At 37.9% G+C, this 24,899-nt stretch overlaps 2 protein-coding genes across 6 annotated transcripts; both read right to left on the bottom strand.

The window, feature by feature from the left end:
- Positions 1 to 912: 912 nt before the first annotated feature.
- ZBTB34 (zinc finger and BTB domain containing 34) lies at positions 913 to 11,356 on the bottom strand. Its single transcript, XM_031602017.2, is given in 3 exon segments — positions 913 to 3,860; positions 3,862 to 5,368; positions 11,231 to 11,356. Coding segments are annotated over 2 exon segments (1,500 nt in total). The 5' UTR covers positions 5,347 to 5,368; positions 11,231 to 11,356; the 3' UTR covers positions 913 to 3,845.
- Positions 11,357 to 18,230: 6,874 nt separating this feature from the next.
- On the bottom strand, positions 18,231 to 24,618 carry ZBTB43 (zinc finger and BTB domain containing 43). 5 transcript variants are annotated; one of them, XM_031602012.2, is made up of 4 exons: positions 22,653 to 24,618; positions 21,763 to 21,811; positions 20,747 to 20,898; positions 18,231 to 19,704 (listed from the first exon to the last, which is right to left on the bottom strand). In XM_031602012.2, the coding sequence occupies exon 4, from the start codon at positions 19,679 to 19,681 to the stop codon at positions 18,287 to 18,289; it is 1,395 nt and encodes a 464-aa protein (XP_031457872.1). In that variant the 5' UTR covers positions 19,682 to 19,704; positions 20,747 to 20,898; positions 21,763 to 21,811; positions 22,653 to 24,618; the 3' UTR covers positions 18,231 to 18,286. The 5 variants fall into 5 exon arrangements, with proteins under 5 accessions (XP_031457872.1, XP_089977436.1, XP_031457874.1 ...); XM_090121310.1 differs by lacking the exon at positions 20,747 to 20,898; XM_031602014.2 differs by lacking the exon at positions 21,763 to 21,811.
- Positions 24,619 to 24,899: the final 281 nt, after the last annotated feature.

Here is a 24,899-nt window from a genome sequence, read left to right as displayed (position 1 = left end):
TGACCAGTCAAAAAGCACCATTCAAGGGTAAAATTCCCTTGGAAAATAGATTAGGTGTTGCATATTTGAGTCCCTTTCAATAGTTTCATTTGAAACCTGTTTAGAAAAATGACAATAAAAGAATCACAGTAAACTAATACAAAAATTCAAATAATATATTTTTAAAGGTAAAGCTCATTCAATCATTTCCCAGCCCTTGATTTTATTCCTGCTGTTCTTCCCAAAATTCAAACTTAATATATAAGAGGCCTCATTGTTTTGTCTAAAAGTAAACCAAAGACTTCAGCATAAAACATCAATTTATACTTGGGAAGACTGCATTAAAAACTATCACTTTACGCCTACAGTATATTCTGCTGAACAGTGAATCAACAGTATCTTTTATGCTACTGAAAGATTTCACACTAAAAAGAGCAGAGCCAATCTTGGAGACTTATTGACCATACTGAACTGCTAATATACTGTATTCACAAAGCTATTTTCTAAATGTATTTACAAGTTTGAAAATAATACAGAAGATAACCGATTAAACTAAAATAACTGTTTAAAACCACAAACATTAGCAAAGATATAAAATCCTTTATTTTCACAGTTTGTCATAGTTGTTTAAACATATAGAGGAAAGGACACTGCCGCTGTTTTCACATTTGTCTATTATTAAAAAGGTAGATTAAGAAGAGACTCAATTATGAACCAGCCTACATAATTTCATGATTTATTTTGCTGTCAAATACTTGTTCACAGACTTTGACTTCTGCATTTATTGTAAATGAAATGTAACAGTTCCGTGCTAACTTAAAACTGTACAGAAATGAGACACTGTACAGTACTTCCATCATCTGCTTAAAATAACACAGCATACTCTTTTTTGGCGGACTAGTGAAATTAACTTCAATTAGACAATGCTTCATGTTTCATGACAATGTTAATCCTGGCATACCATTATGTGACAAGGCACAATTTATTTGCTGTTGCCAGGTTTGAAGTTTGTTTTCTACCAGAGTCACACACTTTGCAAGTGTAAATGTAATGCTAAATTATATTTTATACTTGCCTATGTATGCGTCTTTTGAAGCACTGTTGAAATTTACAGTACTGTGTTATGGCTTGGTAATTCTTAACACTGCTAGCAGTGGAAAAAGTAAATGGCGTATCAACATGAATAAGAGCAAGTAAAACTTGCAAATTGCTGAATCATGATTTTGTAGAAAGAGAGAGATCACTTCCTGCTTCTTAACAGTCTTGTTACAATGTTTTGAACCTGAACCTGTACAATCAAAGTGATTATGTATTTATGCTTTTTTTGTTTGTTTGCTTTTGTCAGAGACAATTTTGGATAAGTCACTCTTTGGTAAACTCAAACCAGTTCAATACATTTACAAATACAAAGAACTAGATCTAAATAGTGTTAAGATTGTGACACAGAGAAATTCAAGAAATATAAAATCAGTACCCCATATCCTGCTATCCTCAACTCATACTTCCATGGAAAAAGTCACACCAAAGGCACCACAGCACAGATCCAAGATAAGGGTTAAGAATAACTGTACATTTCTTAAATTTTGCATGTCTCAAGCTTAATTTATCAGGTTGTTGGAGTTTTTTTTTGTTGGCTTTTTTGTTTGTTTGTTTTGTTTTTTGTTTTTTTGTTTGTTTTTTTTTCATTTAATTACTTAAGCATGTAAGAAAAAAAACAGTATCAGAAACACGAACATGTTTTAAAGGGGGTAAACATACAGACTACCTCCCCTCCCCTAGACTCAGACATACAATTTCCCTTACTGGAAACATTAGTTCTGTTGGTGATTCAGGGAGAGAAACAATGCCCCATCTCCCTGTACCTCTTTTTTTTAGGCAGTTTCAGGACAAACAGGCAAATTAGGTACTGCATTTAATTAAAACTGCCCCCAAGGAGCCAGTGGATTTATACTGAAAATAGGTATTTAACAGAATTCTTATTGCAGACTGTCACAATATTAAGAACTAGTGTATTCAATAAAGCTACTGCACAAAAAATGCCCCAACTTCAGAGGAGCCCAAAAAGCATCACAAGATAGCAAACCTACCTCTTTGCTTTTCTCTAACTTATGAATGAGCCTTTATCTTCTAAATTTCAGGACTCAGACAACAGATAGACATAATTCACAGCTATCTTTTCATTATTTGCTAAACAATAAGGCCCAACCATATAAAACATGTATTTTAAAGAAGTATATGATTCATTTCATTTGCTTATAAGGTAGAATCTACATAGTAGTGTTTGCCAGCTCATGCTTTTGAGGTCTCTTAAGCACTATTGTGTGATTTTCATTTTTTTTTAATTTTCCTTAATTGTTACCATTACATTTCACATTTTAATATATCATACTGACCTAAACAACAAAGTTAGCACCATATTAAAAAAAAACAAATAACACAACAAAAACATTTGGTGAAACAAAGAGTATTTTAAAAGTTGTTGGTAATTCATTTATGCAGCAAACAGCCACTGAAGATATGAGGGAAGCCACAGCAACTCTGTAATACTTGCATGTGAAATAACAGACATATTGCTTGAAGTTCCCATAGCGTATTTGTTTGTTGTTTTATTTTTTTAATACAAAAAAGTACAAATTCCAAGTGCTGACATGTCACTTGGAGCTGTAAGTAGGAAGTCATTGTGCACCTGAAAACAGTTCTCTATGAAGAGACCTATTAAATACTGCTTGGAAATACTATAGTTTAAACTACAAAATATCTCTCAGGTTAGCATTAACCAACCAAGAAGAGCGATGAAGTTAAATTTAATTACCTGGTATGCTTTTACAGTACGAAATGAAGGTAGATTCTGAGGCCAGTAAAAACCACAATGCTACTTTTGGGTTTGCTATTAGTTTTCTTTTTTTCTTTTTCTTTTTTTTTTTAAATATATATATATATATATATATATAGATATATATCTATCTCTATATATATAAAAAGGTCAGCACCACAGGTTGTCCAGTTTATGTTCTAGACAACTAACAAAACCCCTTAACAATTTAACCATAATTTAATAGATTTATGGCATTTGGTTTACAAATGTTATAGAGCAAAGCTATTAAAACAAGGTAATACACTTTGCTCTCATTTGCACACAAAGTAATAGTTTAATAAAAGGAAAACCAAACATTCTTCTAAAACCAAAAAGATTCTCCCAAAGTCCAAAGTTCTAAATCCTAGACAGAGGAGATCTAGCAGTTGGAAGGATGGTACATGGTATAAACCTTCACATATTTTTACATTCACTTCAACCAGAATAGGAAAAGTGAAAGCATTTTATATATATAAAGCAAATTTATATATATAAACAGACTATCAAAAACAGTTAGGAAGAAAAAAAACAATTCAATGGTACAAATGAAGGAATCAAATATGTAATATTCTCTTTTCCCAATGCTACGTAACCCTCACTATCAGCAATAGGATTTATGAAATTAAGTAAAATAAAATAAAATAAAGACTACAGTTTCTTTGTGTATCCAGCAGAGAGGTAAATCATATTCTAATATCTTTCTCCACTGGAATTTGTGTCTTACCAGATCAACCAGTAGGGACACTTTATCAGACTCTTCCCATCTGTTCCCTAGCACAGTCTTTTATATTTCAGCATTTTCAAAAGTGGAAAAAAACCCCACCAACCCAGCCTCCTACAGAAACAAAGAATATTTATGTAGTCTTTTCCAGAAACTATTTCAAAAAAAGTTCCAGAAGATCAGGAAAATTAAAAGGCTCTTATACTTGTAATGAAGACTACCAAAAGAATAAGATTTTTTAAAATATATCATTAATGTGCTTGTTTGTTTTGCACTTTACAGTGTAATATTTTAATCTGACGTGTTAAGACATTGCATGAACTTCCATACTAGAATCCATGGCTTCAGAAGCTGAAGCATCATTATCTACTTTCTGTTCCACAAATGCTTCTGTTCTGTCTGGAGACTCCATCCTGTTTCTTACTTCTGTTACCCCAGGGTGATTTTTTCGCAAATGCTGGTTTAGTGTACCCTGGAAAGGAAAACATTTGCCACAGATCTCACAGCGAAAGGGCTTATCATCTGTGTGACCGCGAATATGATACTCAAGTTGGTCCTTGCGGGTATATTTCTTCCCACAGAATTTGCACACAAAAGGAGTTATTCCCATGTGCAATCGCATGTGTCGATCAAGGCTCCCTTTCTGGTTGAAAGACTTCCCACAGTAAATACAAATCAGCCTCTCATTGTATGGATACCAGTGACTTCTTGCATTTCTTTCCCGTGGATTATTTTCATATCCTGTATTACTCACCATGGAATCACCATCAGTCCCTTGCACCAAGCCTTGAACATCACTATGTAAATGACCAGTGGATATCCGTTTTTGGCGTGCACGACCCCCTCTGAAACAGCTCAGCATTGACCTTGAAGGACTTGAATTGCTAAGGTTTCCAAAAGTTTCAGACACACCAGTAGCCTGTGATGAGGCATGGGTAAATGAATAAACATGTTGTAGAACAGACCCATAGGAGCCAACATTCACTGCTACTACTTGCTCTCCATCCACCATTTCAGTATGATATCCATCATCACCAAGGGAAGAGCTATCAGAACAGCTTGGCCTGTCAGACTTTTCCATTTTAACTTTCACCTCTGCAATCTGACTTTCTCTTACTATCAAGTCTCCTTGCTCATGATCACCCTCAATTTGAACCTCGTATTCAGAGATACTCCCACTGCTTCCTCGATCTGAATGCCCTTCTTCTTGCAGTCGACTACGTAGACTTTTGCCTGGAGTAGTTTCCATCCTAAGATCACTGCTTGCTGTTGACTGTCGCACCTGAGAGCAATAGGGGGGAGATATCTCAATAGGGTTGGCAAAGTAGCTGCTGTCCTTAACTCCATTGCGATTTTCTGAATTTTCTTCAGCACCAACAGTAACAGAGTCAACATCACCAACACTGATCTTTGAATGAATACTCTCCAGTATTTGCGTGCATTTATCAATGACACACTGCATCTGTAGAAAGCTAGCTGCAGTTAGAAAACTAACAACATCCTTCAGTTGTAAGGACATCCTTCCAGTGTAACAGAATGAAAGCAACTGTTCAAAAACATTGGGATTTTTAATAACTGATATTGATAAGCCACTCATGGTGCTTAACGCTGAATGGTCACGGAAATATGGCGAACTGGCCGCTAAGACAGCTTTATGGGCTCGAAATGGCTGACCCTGAATATGCACAATTATGTCACACAGCTTTCCTTGCAAGCGGAGTTCATTTAACTGGCTCAGAACAGTGTTGCTGTACTCAGGCACATCAAACTGAATGAAACTGCTGCTGTCCATTTCTACTGATGTAAAGAGGAATCTGAAAGAAAAACAAGAACATTTACAACTGAGAATGAATACAGAGTTTTCTATTTCAAAAATAAACACTTCTGCATGTTGAAGTTAAATTACCACTTTGATCTGTTCAAGGTGTGTTACAACAAAACTGTCAGTATTAAAATTTGATGTAATATGAGAAGTAGAGTCTCAATCTACCAATTTCTTGCAATGCTTTCAATCAAATTATCCCTACGTAGGATATAAATAGAACACAACTGTTTATAACACATAACAGGGTCCATTGGACAGCATATATCAAAGCTAAAAGGAACTTTATAATTTCACTCCCTGGTAAAGACTACAGAATAATCATCCCACGCTCTCAAAAGAATATTAAAGTCACCAGGCAGGTCAAAAACATCACAGTATTCACTCTGTCTTGAAGCAGGAGACTACACTGCTACTTGCAGGGAACTGTACATCTAAGTTGTCCAGAAATTATTTTTGGAAGGTATTTCATGCAATTTTGAAAACCTACTAAGGAAAAGTAACAAAACCACACACACAGATATTTTTAAAATCTATATTCCTTAAGTCTAGACATGTAGCGTATTCAGCTCTGCAATAAATTTCTCATCAGTTGCATTTCTGTCTAGAAGAACCATCTACCTCCTTATAAAGTAATCTCAATAATTATTAAGTAAATCCGTCATTCAATATTTACATCCCAAACAAAGAAATCCTAACTGAAGGAAACAGTTAAGTGTGGACTCAATTCTAAACTGTTTACTCACTGTGTCAGGTTTCCTGATAAAAAATGAGTCAATATGCAAAGTGCAATTTGAAGGAAAAGCGTGGGAATCACCAGTGAACATTTGATTTTTTTAAGATTCTTTTTGTGATTTTCATTTATTCCTCCTTTCCTCTCACTTTAATTAAACCACGATCAGGGCTCTGAAGCTTATCTAACACAGCAATCACTTCCTAGCTAGGACAGTTTACCATGTAAAGTCTCACACATATTTAATCCTATTAGTACTCATTTTTCTGATGCAACAGGAAAGGGTGTTCCGAGAGGTTTTAAATAAATGTATAAGTTTCAGAATAAAATCTAAAGAAAGACACTCTATAATATAGATATATAATATAATTAAGTACCCAAGAATCTTCAGACTTCCAGTGTTATTCTTGTTCCTACTAACACAGAAGTATAAACACACAATATAGCCACTGTATCTGCTCTTTCAATTGGACCAACATCCAATCTGATTTCAATGTCACTCACTGACTCCTGATGCAGGAAGCATGCTCAGTGTATCACAACATACTAGTAGATTTTTTTTCCTATTTATGTCTTATGTTACATGCTGCAATAATGCACATGAACAACTTGAATTATGAAAATTCACGCACTCTAAAAAGAAAAATCAATAGGAATATTATAAAAAGCTTACAAGTAAGAACTGGAGCTGTATCATCTGTCACTAAAACTAAGGTTTGCTGTCTTTACAAATAGACGAGAAACAAGATAACCACCTTCATGACCTGATGAGCATTATTGAGAAAACTTCAGTAAACTGTGCTTCATTGGAGTTTCAGTAACTGATATTTAAAACCAGGACAAGAGATGTTTTACACAATTTTACATTTGATAGAAATAAGGATTAGGTTTTCAGAAATTACATGATCCCAGCCATCCATGCAAAGACAGCTTTGGCAGGACAATTCTTTCAGTCACTGAATCACTTTCACAGATTCTGTGCTTAAGAGTAAGCCAGACAGACCAGAAATCAAACATGAAAACAAACATAAAACACAAGTGAATGGTTAAACAGGAAGATAAACCTAGGCATTCTAAGCATCCCTCCATGTTGTGCAGAGAATCACCATTCAAGTCTCTAGTTTGTCCACGCCATGGGAGAGATTGAATTTTCAGGAGTTAGGATGCATGCCTGTCAACACCACTCTCATTTGGCCAGGCATCAGGCTTGCTTACTAACCAAACATTGGTTACTATCTTTATTTATGGGGCTTATGTACTATAAACAAATGCAACATTCCTGACTGAACACTTCTTAGCTAAACTGAAGGGTTTTGATGACCTGAAGTGACATGGGTAGATGTGTTACCTGGATTGAGGACTATGTATAAACCCTAAGACCAGTCTCCACCAACAACACTTCATAATTCTGCATCTTTGCAGATCCTTCATCTCAAGAACCTGGTCAAGCTTTACTTTAATTCTATTAGAAGTTACTCATTATTCATGTAGACTGTGCAGAAATTGTTTGTCATATTTAGCCAGCGGCATTTCTCCTTATCTCATACTTCCTTAAGGACTCTTTGGTAAAACTGAAAAAAGCTTGGTTGAGAAAGACATTAAAATACAGTCACGACAAACACCAGTCTGGACAGCTTCCATCTCTGACTATTGGACAGTTTAACACTAGATAAAGTATTGTAAAAATTCAGTCAAACTCTGGGCCCTGCCTGCATCTTTTGTTAACTTGCATAAACGGATCAAACTGTTTAACATTTTCATAGGCACATATACAACAAATTATCTGAAGGCTTTCATATTTCATCAGTGTGCAACTCAGATTTGCACACTGAGTTGACGAAGTTTCAGCAGTGCTACGTTAAATTCTCTGCTTATTTCTTTGAGAGATCATCCAGTCACACACAAAAGAATATAAATCTCTTTGCATCAGCATTATATTTATTCATTGGAGTTTTATACAGTGAACATAAGTCATAGTATGAATTGCTAGCAGTGGATCGCTGCCCTATGTCTTAAGTGTTCATCGAAGTAATCTGTGAACATGAGAACGATATGCAATAAACATTTCTCATTAGATTTCAAAAACACAACTTACTTTTAGAACTATGTTCTATAGCTCTAATTACGCTTTTAAAAAGCCAACAAGAATAGATAGTGACAAAACACAGTTGGTATTTCATTTTACTGACATCATACAGTAACACCAGTGAAGCATCCTGTAACAACATGAAGCTGTGCATTTGCCAGTATGGTATTAATTTCTGCTTCTAAGTCTGCACCTGTTTAACGTCATTCATGCTCTGATATATAATTTGCTGTTCTCTTTGAGAGGTGAATGATTCAAATTATCCTTCCTTATATTTTGTAGTATTCAGTATCTACTACACTATCTGTGAGAGCTTAAGACATTATTGCAGAAACACATTATCATTCAAAAGTATTTTTAATCCATGAATTTTACTGTATCAGCTATGATCATGGAGATACCCCTTTGCCTCCACTGCCAACCCTTAAATGAGGTCTGGGCAGGGGTGGATCCAGGCTCCATCCCTTCCAGTCACTCAGGTACATTGCACACACCTGAGCTCCTCTGGGCTGGCCCTGCCTTCCTACCAGGTGCTCAGTGTTTCAGGACATGACTTAGCATTTCTGCTACAGTCTCACAAAAATAAATGGCTATGAAAGCAAATAGTTCTCTCTTCCTTTTTAAAAAATTATTTATTAAAAAAAAAATAGATTTTAAATTCTCTTTCCTCCCAATCTTGTCTATTCACAAATTCACAAATCAACCTATACATTTAAGTCACAGAACGTTTCAAGTTTTAGGAAGTTCTGAACTAAGCTAGAAGTACCCACTGAGAGTAAAAGAAATATTACCATTTTTGTCAAAACTTGAATTAGTGAATTTTAATAAATTATCTGTACTAAAGAGACTGCAGTAACACATACTTTACTATTAATCTCAAAAGAGCTTTGAAAATAAGTGCTTCACCGATTGTATATTTTGGTCCAAACTATCTGTTACAATAGTGGAGACTACACCGCAAATTTAAAATTTCATTACATTACCTCACAAAATGCAAGATAACCCATATTTCCTCAGAAACTAAAGCTAGTCAATACAAGCCAAAGTGCAGTTACTAGCAAATCTAGTTCTTGAATACTTTTCATGGGCAGTCATCAAAATGCTGCAGTGAAAATTAATATAATTATTCTCTTTCTGTGGATAGATATGCAACACCTTATTCAAAATACAAAACATGCATAATACAAAACAAAGGAAAACTCATGTCTGTAAGGCAAGCTCTGCTATCCTAAAGTGTCACAGAATACTATCCCATCATTTTCATGGATGAGCAATACCTTAACCCTCTATACTTTTTGTAGAAAATTCTTAACAAATACTGACATTTATTCAACAGGAATCGAAAATGATTTATTTTTCACCTGACTACAGCAGGACAAGTATCCTTACAGGCACAGCAACAAGTGTGCATAAAGAACATAGACAACATCATATTTGCCATCCTGAGAAAACACTTGAAGGAGTAGGTAACTTTAATATTAACATTAAAACCACTTCAGTTGTATACATGTACATATACATACACAAGTGCTCATGCAGTAAACAACGCTATTCTCAGCTCTCGGTATGGAGCATCAAAGCAATTATTAGAATTGCCCATTTAAGCGCTTGCATTAAAAAAAAACAAAAAAACAAAAAAACAAACAGGAAACCTCTTATTTGAGCAAATAACCAAAGACAGCAGTTATGAGACTGCTGGTCTGAGGGCCACTTTCCCCCCTTATTCTCAAATTTACTCCTCACAATTGCTTGCCTGTGTGGAAGTGATCAAAACATTTAATGTGAAACAACTACTGATGCTTGAATAAAGGTTTGCTTAATTATTAGAAAACTAAATACAAATAGTCTCTAAAGATTGGTTTTACAAATCTATTACTATAGGAGCAATTACAAATTTGTATCTAGTCCTAAAAATAGGGAAAAAATACCAGAAGGCAAACTAGAAGTAAAAATCAGCAAAAGTATTGTCAGATAAGTAAAATAAAGGCACACTCAGGATAACATGCCTCAAATTTGTAAGAACTTAAAAGTAAGAATCAGAAACTTTTCTTCTGTGCACCAACTTCCTAATATGGAAGCATCAGAATACCGTTTATTTAATCCTGAACAGTTACATCCCACACTTCCTATTATTTCCTAAATGTCTGACAACTGAGGTACATCTTGAGAAGTTATTATTAAAATCAAATGAACAACTGTTTGCGTGATCAGATGTGCAATATATCCACACTCAGACCTTTATGAAATGCATGAAGACCGAGCTTTTATATATTATAACGAAAAATCATTAATTATCACAGACATAATTGGTTAGCATTGTGTGTATATACTGTGCATATATCTACACCACTTTTTTTCCTCCTCTCCCTCCTCACGTCTGGAATTTCCCATATCCACGTTTATGAGGCAGTTCCAATTTATTCCAGGTTCACCTTAAACTCTGCTTTATTTTGAAATGAACCTAATTGTGCATGCTGTGCGCCTCAGAGCTTCTGCAGGGCACTCATAACTGCACAGACCGAGTCCTAACAAGAACTTCCAACTCCTCAAGCGGAGCAGCGGCAGTCGAAAGGCGTACCAACTTCTGGCAGCAGCTCCTCAGCCGGTGCCGGTCCAGGAGCACCGCAGCCAGCCGGGCCCGGGGCGCCCGTTATGCCGTGCCCCGTTCAGACTAAGAAAACGCCCGGGCGCACTCGCATTCGTCCTCTCTAATTGCAAATCGGAACCACGTAAGCCACAGACCCAGGTTACGCGGCGACAGCTTCCCTGTGAGACGCAGCTGAGAGGAGAACGAACTCGGCGGAGCCGGGGTCGGTCGCGGCAGCGCAGCCGCCGCCCGCACGGCCCAGCGCGGGGCAGCGGCAGCGACAGCGGCGGCCGCACGACGGCACGACCTGGAGCTCCGCGCGGCTGTCCCGCGGAGGCCGCCGCCCCTACGGGGCCTGTCAGGGGCCGGAACCCCCCGCCCCGAGAGCGGCCTCCGCCCCCACGGGAGAACCGCCGCAGCCCCGGGGCCCGGCCCGCCCGCCGCTCACCTGGGGCTGTCAGGGTGTCTCACATGGCGGGTCCCCGGCCCCTCTCCTGCCCGCTCCCACCGTCGCTTCCCGCCCGCTCCCACAGCTCCTCGCACCCGGAAATAATTTCGCTGGCGGCGCTTCCGCTTCCTGGTGACGCGCGCCAGCCCCGCCCCGCCCCGCCCCAGAGCGGGCAGAGCGCGGCTGGCGGAGTGTGGGCGGCGCGCAGCTCCCCGCGGAGTAGAGCTGCCAGAGGGAGCAGGGCCGTGCCCGAAGCCTCTGGGTAACACGAGCACGTACGGTCCTAAAATTCTCAGTCTTTGGCTTTAGAACACGCATTCAAAAATTAACAGCGGCGAGGAATTTGGAAAAAAGAAAACAAAAACTACGAACGGCTTAGCATCACACCAAAAATACTTATTTTTGGAAATATATGATCGGATGCATTTTGGAGCTTTTTAGAAAATAAAAAACCAACCAAAACCCCAAAAAACAACCACCCTGGCTGCCAGGTGCGATGTCGATGAAAAATCCATTTCCAGCGCACGGAGAGGCAGCAAGCAAATCTTTGGGAGAGGTCGGCAGGGGGCTCCTCTGCACCCCGGCTGAGGGTGAACCGCCTCTATTGAGCATCATAAATTAGGAGGTCATCTGCGGTACACTGTCCTTTTCCCTTACACCCCTGCACATTCTCATAGCACGCATAGGGAGGGCAACAGTTCACTGTTAAACTCACAGCTTGCTGTAACATTGCATGGAGGACAACTACTGCTATGATAATCACCTTCTGCAACTCAGACATCACAATTTATCTTCTGAAGGCATGTCTTTCTCTCCCTGTAAAGCATATGGAAGATGATCTTCAGAAATCAGGTGCTTCACAGTATCGTGGCAAAGTTGCTTGAGTAAGCTGACCAGGGCATAAACAGCAAACTTAAATAAGACACTTATTACTGAAAATCAAATGGCTAATGCTGAACAGGCAGAATACTCTTTCGTGTATACAGAAAGTGTAACTAACAGCAATAGTGAGTAAATTTCCTTGTGTAATATTCTGTTCAAAATTGCTGAATAAAGAGGACTGTGGTGTACAAATACTGACCTATCAAAAAAATCAGTTCAATATGCATTAAATGAAAGTAAGGTGATTTATTGTTTAGATAGCAAGCATTGACATGCTGAGTAAGATGCATCAGCTATGATAGCTCCATAAAGAATGAACCAAAAGAGGTTGGACAATACAAATTGTTTGGTAAAAGTGTTTAAATTTAGATAGAAGAGAAATCCTCAGAGGAACATAAGCTTAATCTTTAATACATTTACACAGCAAGAAATTTCTTTCATACTTTAACAAGAAAAATTAGATTATCTGATTAGCTGATAATCTGTATTATCTGTATCTACTTCTAACAAACCTGTGGGCATTCTGAATGTGTGCTTGCTGCTACTGCTAAGTCAGTGTGTTGGAGTTTTCATAAGTTTGTACTTATTATAATTTAGACTCACGTGACAATTATCTAAGCTGCAAATAAATTTCTGGAATCAATTCCAGAAATTTAACAACTACCTTTATTTTATAAATCAGTTTTTAAAATCAGTTTTTTTGTTTAGTGTTTTCTTAGGCTAGGGTGGCATGCTCAGTATTTCAAGAAAACACACTACAACTTTTTCTTTATATATTTAATAAAGTTATATATGAACAAATTTTGGATTTGAAGTATTGTTTGAGTACTTAATTTGGTGAAAGTGAAATGTTAAGTACTAGCACTAGACATGCATTCCTTTCATTCAGGCTTAAGAAAACATTACAAAGTTGACAGATAACATTTATTAAAACATGTTATACAAAAAGGGGGCATGAGACTCTTCTATAAGAAGAAAATATTGAACAGTAACATTAAATTAAAACCATGCTGTACAATTAAGACAGCAATATTTATAGACAAATCTATCCAACCTCTGCAGTACAAGCGTAACATCTCACAAAATATCAAGATATGCAGTTTTACTATTATAAATGACTTTTTAGAATAAAAACATATAGCTCATTAAGGAAGATTCACTTGACTTGCATAAGCGCTTATATTTCTGGAAGAAATATGGAATCCCATGAAGAACAAAATAAAACAACAACAACAAAAAAAAAGCAGCAATCGACAGACACAGGCTTCAAGCAAAATTAAAACTTACAATTTAATCACATTAAAAATATGCCATTTTGTTTTCCAGCATCTTCCCCTAGGGCACTGTCAGCTTACAGCTTATAGCTGAAGAGCTCTAGCTATCCAATTAAGCATTTAAATGATAAAAAATAAAAGCAACTTTCATCTGTTTTGAGAAATGTTCTAATTCTATTAAAGCAAAATACTCAGCATATGGGCTCTCAGAATTCAGAGAAAGGTCACCTCAGCTTTCAGCACAAAAGGGCTGAAATTAAAAGAAGCAACTTCATTCTTTCAGACTCAACAGCACAGGGACTTCTGTGTTATGAGCCTTTGATCACCCTCCCTTGCTTTTGATCCAGGACAAAGTTTCTTAAACACAAACATCTCAGATGAATAAAAGGTAAAACCAAAAATGTAATGGACAGTACCTTCTAGAGTCTACCTGCTCAGCCATTAAATGAAGATAGTTGCTGCATGCAACTTTGAAGGTGAACTTAAAAAACAGTAACGAATCTACAACAGTGGTGTGTGAAATATTAACCTTCTGCCTCAAAAGGGTCAGATATACATACATCTAAAGGACATCCTAACCCTGCTGAGAGTTTTTGTACTTTTTTTTTTTGGAATGTCAGTTACATAGATTACATGGTAATTAACAGCTTAGTACTAGAATGGAATGCAAATGAACATAGCTGTCATAGCAGAAGATTATGTTCTTCCACTGACAGGACAATGAATGGCTTCACAATAATAGAAAATTTTGATAGCCTCCTATGTGTACAGTAATCCTGGTTTTCAGAAGATATTCACCTTACTTCTGTCAACAACAGAAGTAAGCAATATAAAAATACACAGAAGTTTCAAGATTGTATCATTAAAGTAATGAAGCTTATGGGGAGATGAATGAAATTTACCAAATATGCATTTGGATACATATTGATCACTTCCCTCCTGCTCACAGATGGGGAAAAAAAAAAATAATCTCTTGAACAAATTCACTGCCCTAGCAGTGACTAACAACTCAGGAGAAGCTGCATTTGCATTTCTCTCTTTACTGTGTACAGCTGTCCTGGGTATGAACTGCTGGGTTTCAGTGGGCTGCAAAGGTGGCACACATGGCAGTAGTCACAAACTGCCCTTTGCCTGTCAAAACAGTTTCTAGCTAGCACTGAAACGGATATAAACATTACGTGCCAAATCTTGAACCAGCACAGCACCTCTGCTGAAATACACTTAAGAACAAGCAGTAAATGCTAGCAAGAGGTGCAAGGAATTAAAAAAGGAGATACTCTTAAGGAAACAAAGCTAGAAACACATGAGAAGAAACTGAAGAGATGCTCATAGGAAGATGTGCAAAGGAGATACTGAGGACAAGTGTGAAGATCCACCCTCAGAAGGTAATATGGTGCTCGAGGAGAAACTGCTAGAGGAGAAGTTCCATGGGACTTCAACCAATGGATAAGCTGTGCTAGAGCAGGTACACCTCTGAAATAACTGAGCCCCAGGGGTGACCCAACCAAGAACAAGCACACCCCAGGAACGACTACAATCCATGGATAAACCACACCAAGGGGTAGTGACACTGACAAGCCTGGCACAGGAGGGGTGACCCACTAAGAAGCAAGGATATATATGACCCCAACCTCTTATGCAAACTTTCACCTCACCAAGAGAATTGAAACAAAGTGATTTAGAGGAACTCCCAGTGAAAACAAACAGAAATGAGATTAGGAAGCCAGAGAGGAAGAGAGGCGTCAGTTAAGGTGAGCTAAGGAAGGGAAAGTGTTTAATTTTTTGTTTTCTTTTCTTAATACCTCCATCAGTATTTAGAAGTCTGTTGAAGCACAATAAGTTAAGCTCTGTGAAAGCATTCCAAGTCGGCTTTTTGCCTGTGGTAGACAAGAGTAACATTTTTACAAAAGTACCTCAAGCTTCACTTAAACACTCAACCCTCTCAATTAACTCTTGTAATAACCTTATCAATATTTTCCTCCAATCAGATGGTTTCATGTAAATTAACATCAGAAAGTCAAATGTTAAAAAAAAAAAAAATAAAAATCAGTGCAGCAACATTTGCTGGAGTTCCAGATCATGTCATATTACGGAGTAAAACAGTAACAAGCAAATACTTAAAAGATACTATTCATGCTGAATCACTAAAGGATATGGTTCTATAATATGATCTACTGGACCTGTTATAAAAACATTTAAAGTGTCTCTCTCAGTACATTTTAAAGCTTTATTTTAAAGTAATCTAACTGCAAATAGGAGCAATTTTCAACTTCAAAACATCCCATATAAAAGTCATTCCAAACTGGTAAAAAGAAACAGTTTTGCTGGCAGCTCTGTAAGGTGGTCTGGATTTAATGGTTATAATTTGCTTGACCATGGTTCTCAGCCTGGTGCTTCTCACCAGCCTTCTATTGGTTAAATGGGAAGTGACATCCTTCATCTTTTTATGCAGCACTGAAGTGACAATTTGAAAGGGTTTGAGAACCAATGCAATATACAAGATCATTCTTCAAATGAGTATGAATATAACTTCCTCACAAGTGTGATGATGGTACTTGCAGAAGTGATGCCCTGTATGCAGAGTAAGGCCTTGAAGAATGGAAAAAATCGGGCCAGTGACTGCAAGAACCCTTTCCTCTATACTTACGTAAACAGGCAAGCATCATAATTTTCTTAGTATTAAAAAAGACAGTGTTAGCAGTGTGGAAATAAACCATAAAGGGAATGTCATTTCTAAGTTTAAAAACATAATTATATATATATTTTTTATACTTTTTAAATACAAAGTGCTTCTATACGTTAAGCAGGTTACAGTGTTAATGAGCAAATCCCTGTTTAGTTACCTTGATTACAAGGGTTATACATATGGCCACCATGGTATATTAGAGTTCAATTAAGTGCTAAGAATAGGAACTCCTTGATGCTGACCATTCATGCCCATTGCCAGCAATGGATTCATGATATTTGGGAGTATCTGTTTTAAGAACATTCTGTGTGAAAAAATATCTGAATCATTAGAAGATTTAGAGCCTCTTAAAAAACTGAAGTTTGTAAGTAGAATGCCAGAAAAGAAGTGACAGCAATTACAACCCACCAAGTATAAATCCTAGCTTGTACAAGACACTGATGTTCAGAATACAGTTTGGTTGCATCTCAAGACAAGTTGTAACTAGGAGTTTAAAAAAGAATCCAAATTGGCATTACCTTCACACGATTTTGCTTCATCATACAGGGTCATCTGTTTAAGTATGTTATTCTGCACATCCCACATTTGATGCATTAACTGGAGCCAGACAGGTTTAGAAGGCTTTTGATACTTATTAACTTTTTTCCTCACATTACAAACACTGTGCTTGGATATCACTTCTTTCTATTCTAGGCATACTCTAAAGACTCTTTTTATATTTTAGTGAAGTACAGAGAAGGGTTATTGCTTTGCATAGGAATGCACTATGCTTTCAACCCCAAAATCCTGTTGCCACCTTTGTAAGTGATGCACTCACTCTATCTGCAGAGCTGGCAGCATCTCTCAAAACTACAAACATTCCTCCATCTAGCTCCGAGAATGAGATCCTCATCCTAATGAAAAAGTGTCACTTTCCCTGTGAAAATCCAGACCTTGGACATGGGCATGGTACCATCTTCTGCAGCACCATTACTAGATCCAAACATTATATTTCTACATCTTCCCCTTTCCCCCCACAAGCAACTTCACTTGAAGAGGTAAACAGATCTGGCTACTTAGGATCATATGTAACCAGTCACAGTAGTTCAGTACCAAGAATCTGTATCATAGTTCTTACTTCTTACTATTCGAAGAGTAAAGAACTAAGAATTATCAATGCCTAAATCATTTCCCTAAAGCATGTTTCTAAAACTAGATAAAAGTTCTCAAACAAGATTTTGTACCAATAAACGTCAAGTCAGTTTATGAAACTACAGAGTTTGGTACTTGCTACTGTAGTAAGTCACAAAAAATGTGAATATCCAGTTAGATCTTAGAATTTTTAGTATTTTGGGTAAGTTCCAAATATTACTTTATTTTTTAAAATAAGATATACTTATTATACACACTTCAATAGCTCTCATTATGTAACAATCAAAATCAAGCCAAGACTCGTATAGCATTAGGCCCTGGAAGAACAAACAAATTTGCATTAAATACAATTTAAAGTTCACATAGTGCTCAACTATATCTAAGTGCTTTACAGACTCTTTAAAGAGAAACCAGCACAAAATTAAGCAATCATTTGTCTTACTGGAGATAGATTTTAAAAAAGTGGAAGACAGATAGAGGAAAGCCAAACCACCTTTAACACAGTCTTTCATTAAGCACTGCAATAAGGGATATTTAATAATGCAGGCTATTTAATGATGCACGTTGAGTACATTGGCAGTCTCTGGTCTAAAGCGAAATTCTGCTTTTTTTCCCTTAAAACATGAATCACAGAAATTTTATTAACAGACAACCCGCGTAGCCCAGTACAGTTTTCCTACTTCTTTTTAATATTATTTCCCTCCTCCCCCCCAGTAAGGCTACTTGAATTCCCGCTTCATGTAAATACTTGTACAATTTGGGTCAATTTAGAGCTAGGTTTTACTGTCAATTTGTAAGACTCAGAAAACAACAGGGCTTCTAAATACTGTTGTGATAGCAATTAATGTCACAAAGACCTTACAGAACACATTTTGTAAGCACCTTTTGTATTAACCATTTCCACTGCACAGCCACCACCTGGAACAGTATTGTGGAAAATAAAACATTTGGTCTGTTCACACCAGTGTAATCATTGAAATTTGTTTTTTAAGAATTTGAATTTCACAATAGCAAGTACCAGACACTATTTGAATAATTAGTTTATTTTTATTACTGTACTGAACAAATGTAAGCTCTAATGTCTCAGTTCATCTCAGTAGTACTCTGCTCAGCTTTAGAAGCTTGATATGACTTGGTACAAGATGTCACATGCCGATGAAAACTGTCCCGCCACATAAATCTTTTCCCACAGATGTTACATTCATATGGTTTTATGCCTGTATGAATTTTCATATGGCCAACAAGATGGTGTTTCATTTTGAATTTCTTACCACAAACACCACACCCATAAGGTCGAAGACCAAGGTGCATACTCATATGCCGATCTCTCTGACTTTTGTGTGTAAAGCTCTTACCACACTGACAAGGATAAAGCTTATCAGCATGAGAGAATCCAGTGAGGGATGTTTCTTCTTTAATTCCTGCAGCCATTTCAATGCCTTCACCATAGCCTGTTGCTATCATAAGATCTTGTCTGTGAGCACTTAAATTTCCATCTGCCCTTTCACCAGAAAATTCTTCCATAGAAGAGCCATAGAAGTCAACTTGCTCATCATAATTACTTTCATCTGCCTGTTCATCAAATTCTGCTTCCATCTTTTTGTCAGCTATATGAAAGTCTTCAACACCCGAAGACTGGATTGAATGATCTGCCTGAATGGCATTCATGGATTCAGAAACTTGATGTTCATCATAAGGATTATCAACACCTTCGCAGTCTTGTTCAAATCTTTCCGGTTTCACGTGGATCCACCGCTTGTGTGACATGATGCTGGGTTTGCTATATATAGGTCTGGTATATTGATACTCAGCACTATCACTAGTTCCTTCTTCACCATCCTGACTTGTCATTCCTGTACTAAGCCTATCGTGCTCTGTTGAAGAATTACTGGGGAGGTACTCATGTTCTGTCAGTTGACATGATAGCTCATCTTTAGAACTCTCTTCTTCATTTTCACCATCCCTCAGTTCCTGCACTTTGTGGAATTCTGTCTGCCCTCCAGAACCAAGTTCAAAGGTTTCAGTAAGGCCATTGTAACTACTACTGCTTGGGGACTGATGGTCACTGCCATGATTCATCTTCTGACAAAGAACTGTTGGATTTCCCTCTAGCACTTCAGTGCATTTATCCACTACATGCCACATCTGAAGGAAACTTGCTGCTGTCAAGTAACTAACAATCTCTGGAGCAGGCATTACCAGCCGACCTGTGTAGGTAGACAGAAGAATGTTTTCAAATACTCTTGGATTCATCACATCAGGCAGGACTATTCGCCTACTATTTTTTAGGAGAACCTGATCACAGAAGTAAGGTGAACTAGCTGCAAGAACAGCTTTATGGGCTCTGAAGAGATGGCCCTGAACTACAATGGACACATCACATAATTGTCCTTGCTGGCGCTGCTGATTTAACTTCTGCAAAATGGTGCTAGAAAAATCTGGAAATTCCACTCGGAAAGAGCTTGATCCAGACTCCATTTCATTACAAATTTAGTGTTGTGCTGAAAGAAAGCAAACAACAAAAGATCAGAAATTCTGCTTAGTAAAGTATTAATCTCTCAGTTTCCTTATAAACTCATATGGAAGTCACTCCAACGTTTTCTGGAACCCGCATCACTGCTATATTTCTATTCCCCCCTCACCCCCTCACTTCCTCCTTGATTTCAACTTTCTCGTTCTGAAAAGTTGTACTGAGGACACAAATTGCTATGCCAGCATATTTAGCTGTGCTTCTTCTATTCAAGAAGACTTGCCCACTACAGCAGGAGCTACAGAGAGATATACCTTGTACATCTGTAATAATTCAACAATTGAACACCAGAAGCTCAGCTAGTAATTCAGATATTAATGTTTATGCTTCCATGACTCAGATGTCAATCACAAATTTGACGATTATTTAATAATAACATTCTTTAAAATGCCTGCTTTACATTTTATATTGAAGTTTAATATGAATGTGCATATCACCAGAAATAATAATCAGAAATTGAAGCGTAATAATGTAAGACCAACACTAACTATCTGAATAAACTAAGTTCATGCAATTTTTCAATTTGATGTGTAAATTGAACATAACAGAATTCTAAAAGAGCTATGAAGTAGAAAGCAGTTTTTCCCATAAAGATGCTTCTGGTAAGTAGGAGAGAGAAAGTTTTAACAGATAGACCTGCACATCTAAGAAAGAGTATTAATTAATAAGCAAAGAGCACACATGTACAGGATTTAAAAGCGCACGTACATGGTACAAAAATAGAACACGCATTACAAGCAGTACTCTGAAACTGAAGTGATTCCATGGAAACATGGAATTGAGAGGATATGATTATGAAACTCTGCTACAGAGTCTGTACAGTAAGTGTAGTACTTATAATTATATACTGCATGTACAAATTATATGAATGTATTATATAATAAATGTATAATGTATATATAACTACACAATCAGCTATAGAAAAATTTATTAGATGCACTGCATTCAAGTGCTGGCACATTGGCACAATGGTATGACTACTAAGCACAATAAAAACAGCAGTGTGTACTTACAAAATACTGTCTACACAGGAGTGATTATGTAAATCAATGCTTAATCAACAGTCAATCGTTACATAATCCCTTCCTGATTTTCCAGCTCATACTGTTGACATCTTTTCTCCACTCTCCCAAAGCCTCACTGTTCCTTCTTTAAAGTTCCAAAGCTAGAAAAGGATGACAACATACAGAGCACAGGTGAAAACAGATAATTCACCATTAACTTAGATGAAGATGAATAAGGTTAGCATAGAAGAGAGAACACAGGCTCAGAAAGGCACCAAAACTTTCAAGAAATACATGCCGGCTGTGGAGATTATATTTTTAAATGCCTTTTTTTTTTTTTTAATTAGAAGTACGGCATCAATGTGATTCTCTTATGTAGATCTCTGAAGAAAACAGATTGGAAACAATAGCTTCTTATTATGGAAATAATTTATAACCATAAATATAGCAATATAACAAATTATAGCAATATGTTCAAAAGTGAAAAGGTATCATTTTTGACCAGTTTCCTTCTTTCTCGAAACCTTATACAAGTTTCCCCCTGCTGGATAGCAGGAGGGACAATAAAGACCGAAAAAGAAATCTTCCACTAAGGAAGAAGACAACCAAATGACTAAGAATTCTGTAAGTCAGCACTGAAACTGCCTGTATTCAGCAACATTAACATTTTCATAAACTGTCACTGCTTTACCAGTTGAAGCAATGATTCAAATGAAGAGCTGTTTACCCACTACCTCAAAATTCCCAGCTAAAATATGAAAATTAGTTTAGAGAGCTCCTTTCTCACAACGACTGCCTCACATAAACATTCTGCTGAGACAATTACCACGTTGTATTAAGCAAGAAGCCACTTAAAAAGTGCAAATGATACCATCCACAAGTTCAACTGTTAATTCTGCATTCAACTTTGCTTAAAATACTTGACAACATTACGGCAGTACTTCAGACACTTATATACAGAGCACATCATGAAATGCTTATTTTTAAAACTACTTTTAAAAAATGCAGGTGCATTATTTCTTTACCTCTTTTCAAAGAATTCTCAGATTTAAGATTCTATTTTTTCATACTCACCTAAAAAAAAAAAAAAAAGCAAAATTAACCATTTAGGAAATATATCACCTCAATTTAAAGGGAAATCGCTATAATTCCCGTTTGTCTAAGCTGCCAGGTATCAGCCAGTATGTGGCACGGTTATTCACCAGAGAAACAGTAATGGGGGGAGCAGCCTTTCTTTTATAAGTTTTAAATTCTCATTAAAAACAACAACAACAACACTAAAGCTATCAAAAGATAAGTGAAATATTTTGTTAATAAAGCCATACACTTCAAAAATGCTTTCTTCCGCCCTCTCTCCCCCGGAAATTTCAACTTCTCCTTCTACAGCGTGCTCTGTTACTGCATTTTTTCTTTATTCTTGCTCATTAAAAAAAGGTTTTTCTCGCGCAGTTCGTAGAAAATGCTTTATTTCCAAGCTGCGATACTAAAACACGGGGCACCTATTATCTGCTTAAAAATAAAGTCATTTCGTAAACAACCAGCGCACGATAACTTCAGCTCTCCGTCAAGCTTTCGAAGGAATCCCTTTCGTTCCCTACGCCCACCGAGGAGCACCTCACGGCGTTAAGGTACCCGCAGGGACGCCGCGGGGAGCCACGCGGAAGAGTTACGGGCACAGCCGCAACCCAACGGCAGCTCATGGCCGCCGAGAAAAGGGCCGGGAGCAGAGCGGGCCAGAAGCCGCCTCACGGCTCCCTGAGGGAGCGCCTCCCAACAGAAAGAGACGCAGAAGCCGCGCGAGGCGGCAGCAGCGGCGGCGGGAAGCGGGGGGGGCGGCCGGCAGAGAAGGCCTCACGCGCCGCCTGAGCCCTCAGCCTCGCGGCTTCCCGCGGCCTACGCTCTGACAGCCTCTCACCTGGGGGCCGCAGAGTCTCTCTCATAGTGGGCCACGACCTCAGCTTCAGCGTTCAATGCGGCCGACGCGGCTCAACCAGCCTGGACAGCCCCGGAAACAACGCTTCCCCGTGAAAGACTTCCGCATCCCGGTCACCTGACGGCCAGAGAACGGCTCTTCCGCTTCCCGCAGGGCTGCGGGGCGCGGCGGGTTGGTTCGGGTCCGCGTGTGTCCCGCCCGATTGCGGTGCCTGCTGACCGCCGCGGGCGGCCGAGTGCCGGCTGTGTGTGGCCCGAGCGTGCTGCGCGCTGCTGGGCCGCGGTGTTATCTGACTAAAGGACCCTCCGCTCCGCGAAATTCCGCGGTCGCTTTGTGTGCACCTCCTTAGGATCTCCTCAGTACTTCTTCACTTGATTTTCCCCGAGGTCTTTGAAAATAAGGGTGGTGCTCGCCAACACGAGGGACGTCTCAGCAAGACAGATCTCTGAAACAGAGAGTTCTGTTGGAATTTTTTAGTGAAATTTGAACTTGCCTAAAAAAATAGTCAAGTGGCAAAGATGGGTATTGTCATAAGTAGCAATAAAAAGAGAGAAATAGTGCCAGTCTTTGGGAACGTGCGTGCTGCTGAGAAATCCAGGAGGGACTGGGCATTCTTGAATCCCCTGCAGAGGCAAATAAATGACAAGACAAAATTACTATGTCATGTCTGCAGGTGAGGGAACAACTGGAAAGTCACCAACATCAAGGCACTATCTTTAAAAAGATTCATTTGTCGCTTATCTTAATGGTTTTGTGATAATGCACAATTGCTTTAAAGATTACTTTCTTTCTATGGTTTGATTTTGAAATGGATGTATATTATTGTCACCACAAGGTTTTCCCAAAGACTCTTCCTTTTTCTTTATTTCACCACTACTCTCCATTGCAATTGTTACTGCTGCTGTACACAATTCCAGGAGGGGACAACCAGAGACCAACACGTGGTTGAACCAAACCAGCAGTTTTCTGGCTGCTTACTTATGCTCTACACATGCTATGAGCAGATGCCTTACATGCTACATAGCAAGAATTACTCTACAGTTGGACCATTCAATGCAACAAATATGTACACAAACTTTCCAAGTAAGGACAACTTCCAGCGTAAAAATAGATCTAAAGTTACTCTGAACTCTCCAAACAAGCCTGTGGTGTTCATGATAGTGTTATTGTGCCACAAGACTAATGGAGTTCATAACTCTACAGCTAGTTCTATTTCTGTAAGACATTGAGCCTCCAAACAAAAAGTTAATATATTTTTGACAGTATTGTAACTAAGACAACTGATGGCATTTCTGGGGAAGATTAACTTCTGAAACTTTGAGACTCCTGTTCTAAAAAGAGAAAGGGAGTTCAACTTAAGCCTCTGTTACTATTAGATGCCATATCATTTTCCAACAGTTGTTAAGGAAGCAGCAGTACTTGTGGGTTTTTTTTGTTTGTTTGTTTTTTGTTTTCTCTAAAAGATACTTCTGATGTAAGCAAGGGTAGTGCCTATTTAATTTTGTTTCAGAAGTTTCTCATTCAGTTCAGTTTTGTTACAAAGAAAACCTGACTGAGATATCTTTATCTGTGAAAATCCAGCAAAATAATTGGAGCTATCTGGCATAAGCAGTAATTGGTATACTTGTCTTAGTCTTTCCCTGTTTAGATTTTCTGAACTTACCTAGAAATAGTGATGAATTTAATGTTAGCTTGATGCATAATCCTTGGCTCTCGTTATGAAATGGTCTTCAAGAAAAATAGATGATTATATTTATCTATTAAAGCTATGTGTCAGTGAACTTCATTTACTGACATTTCTGTCTGTCCACCAACTACCATTTAGATAGTAGTGTTTCAGTAAGGAGGGAAAGGCTGGGAATTTAGGCAATAATCCCTACTGCTTCAGAAGGCTATGCAGAAGGCTTTGTTTCTAGACTCTTTCTGTTAATTCTGGCATAAATAAAGTACAGATACACTTGATTGCTGTTTGAATATTTTATACTTAACTTTGTCTGAAGACCCCGGTCTGAGTGAGACGGGTGAGATGGCATAGTGCAAAGGATAGACCTCAGCAAGCCTGAAGAATGTTCAATCTTTTTTTAACCCAGCAGATGGTGCTGAAGGCTAGGCCAACAGCACGTCCTTGATTAACGCTTCAGTACCAAATGCACGGAGGCTGCAGGTGGTTTATTAGTTTATCTCTCTTTAGGTTTTTCGTTAGTTTGTTTATTTGTTTTCATATTTTTT

The sequence above is a fragment of the Phasianus colchicus genome, chromosome 19, assembly GCF_987193195.1.
Source record: "Phasianus colchicus chromosome 19, bPhaCol1.hap1.1, whole genome shotgun sequence".
Taxonomy (NCBI): domain Eukaryota; kingdom Metazoa; phylum Chordata; class Aves; order Galliformes; family Phasianidae; genus Phasianus; species Phasianus colchicus.
The sequence above is the reverse complement of the archived record's forward strand: the minus strand, read 5'-3'. Positions and strand labels throughout refer to the sequence as shown.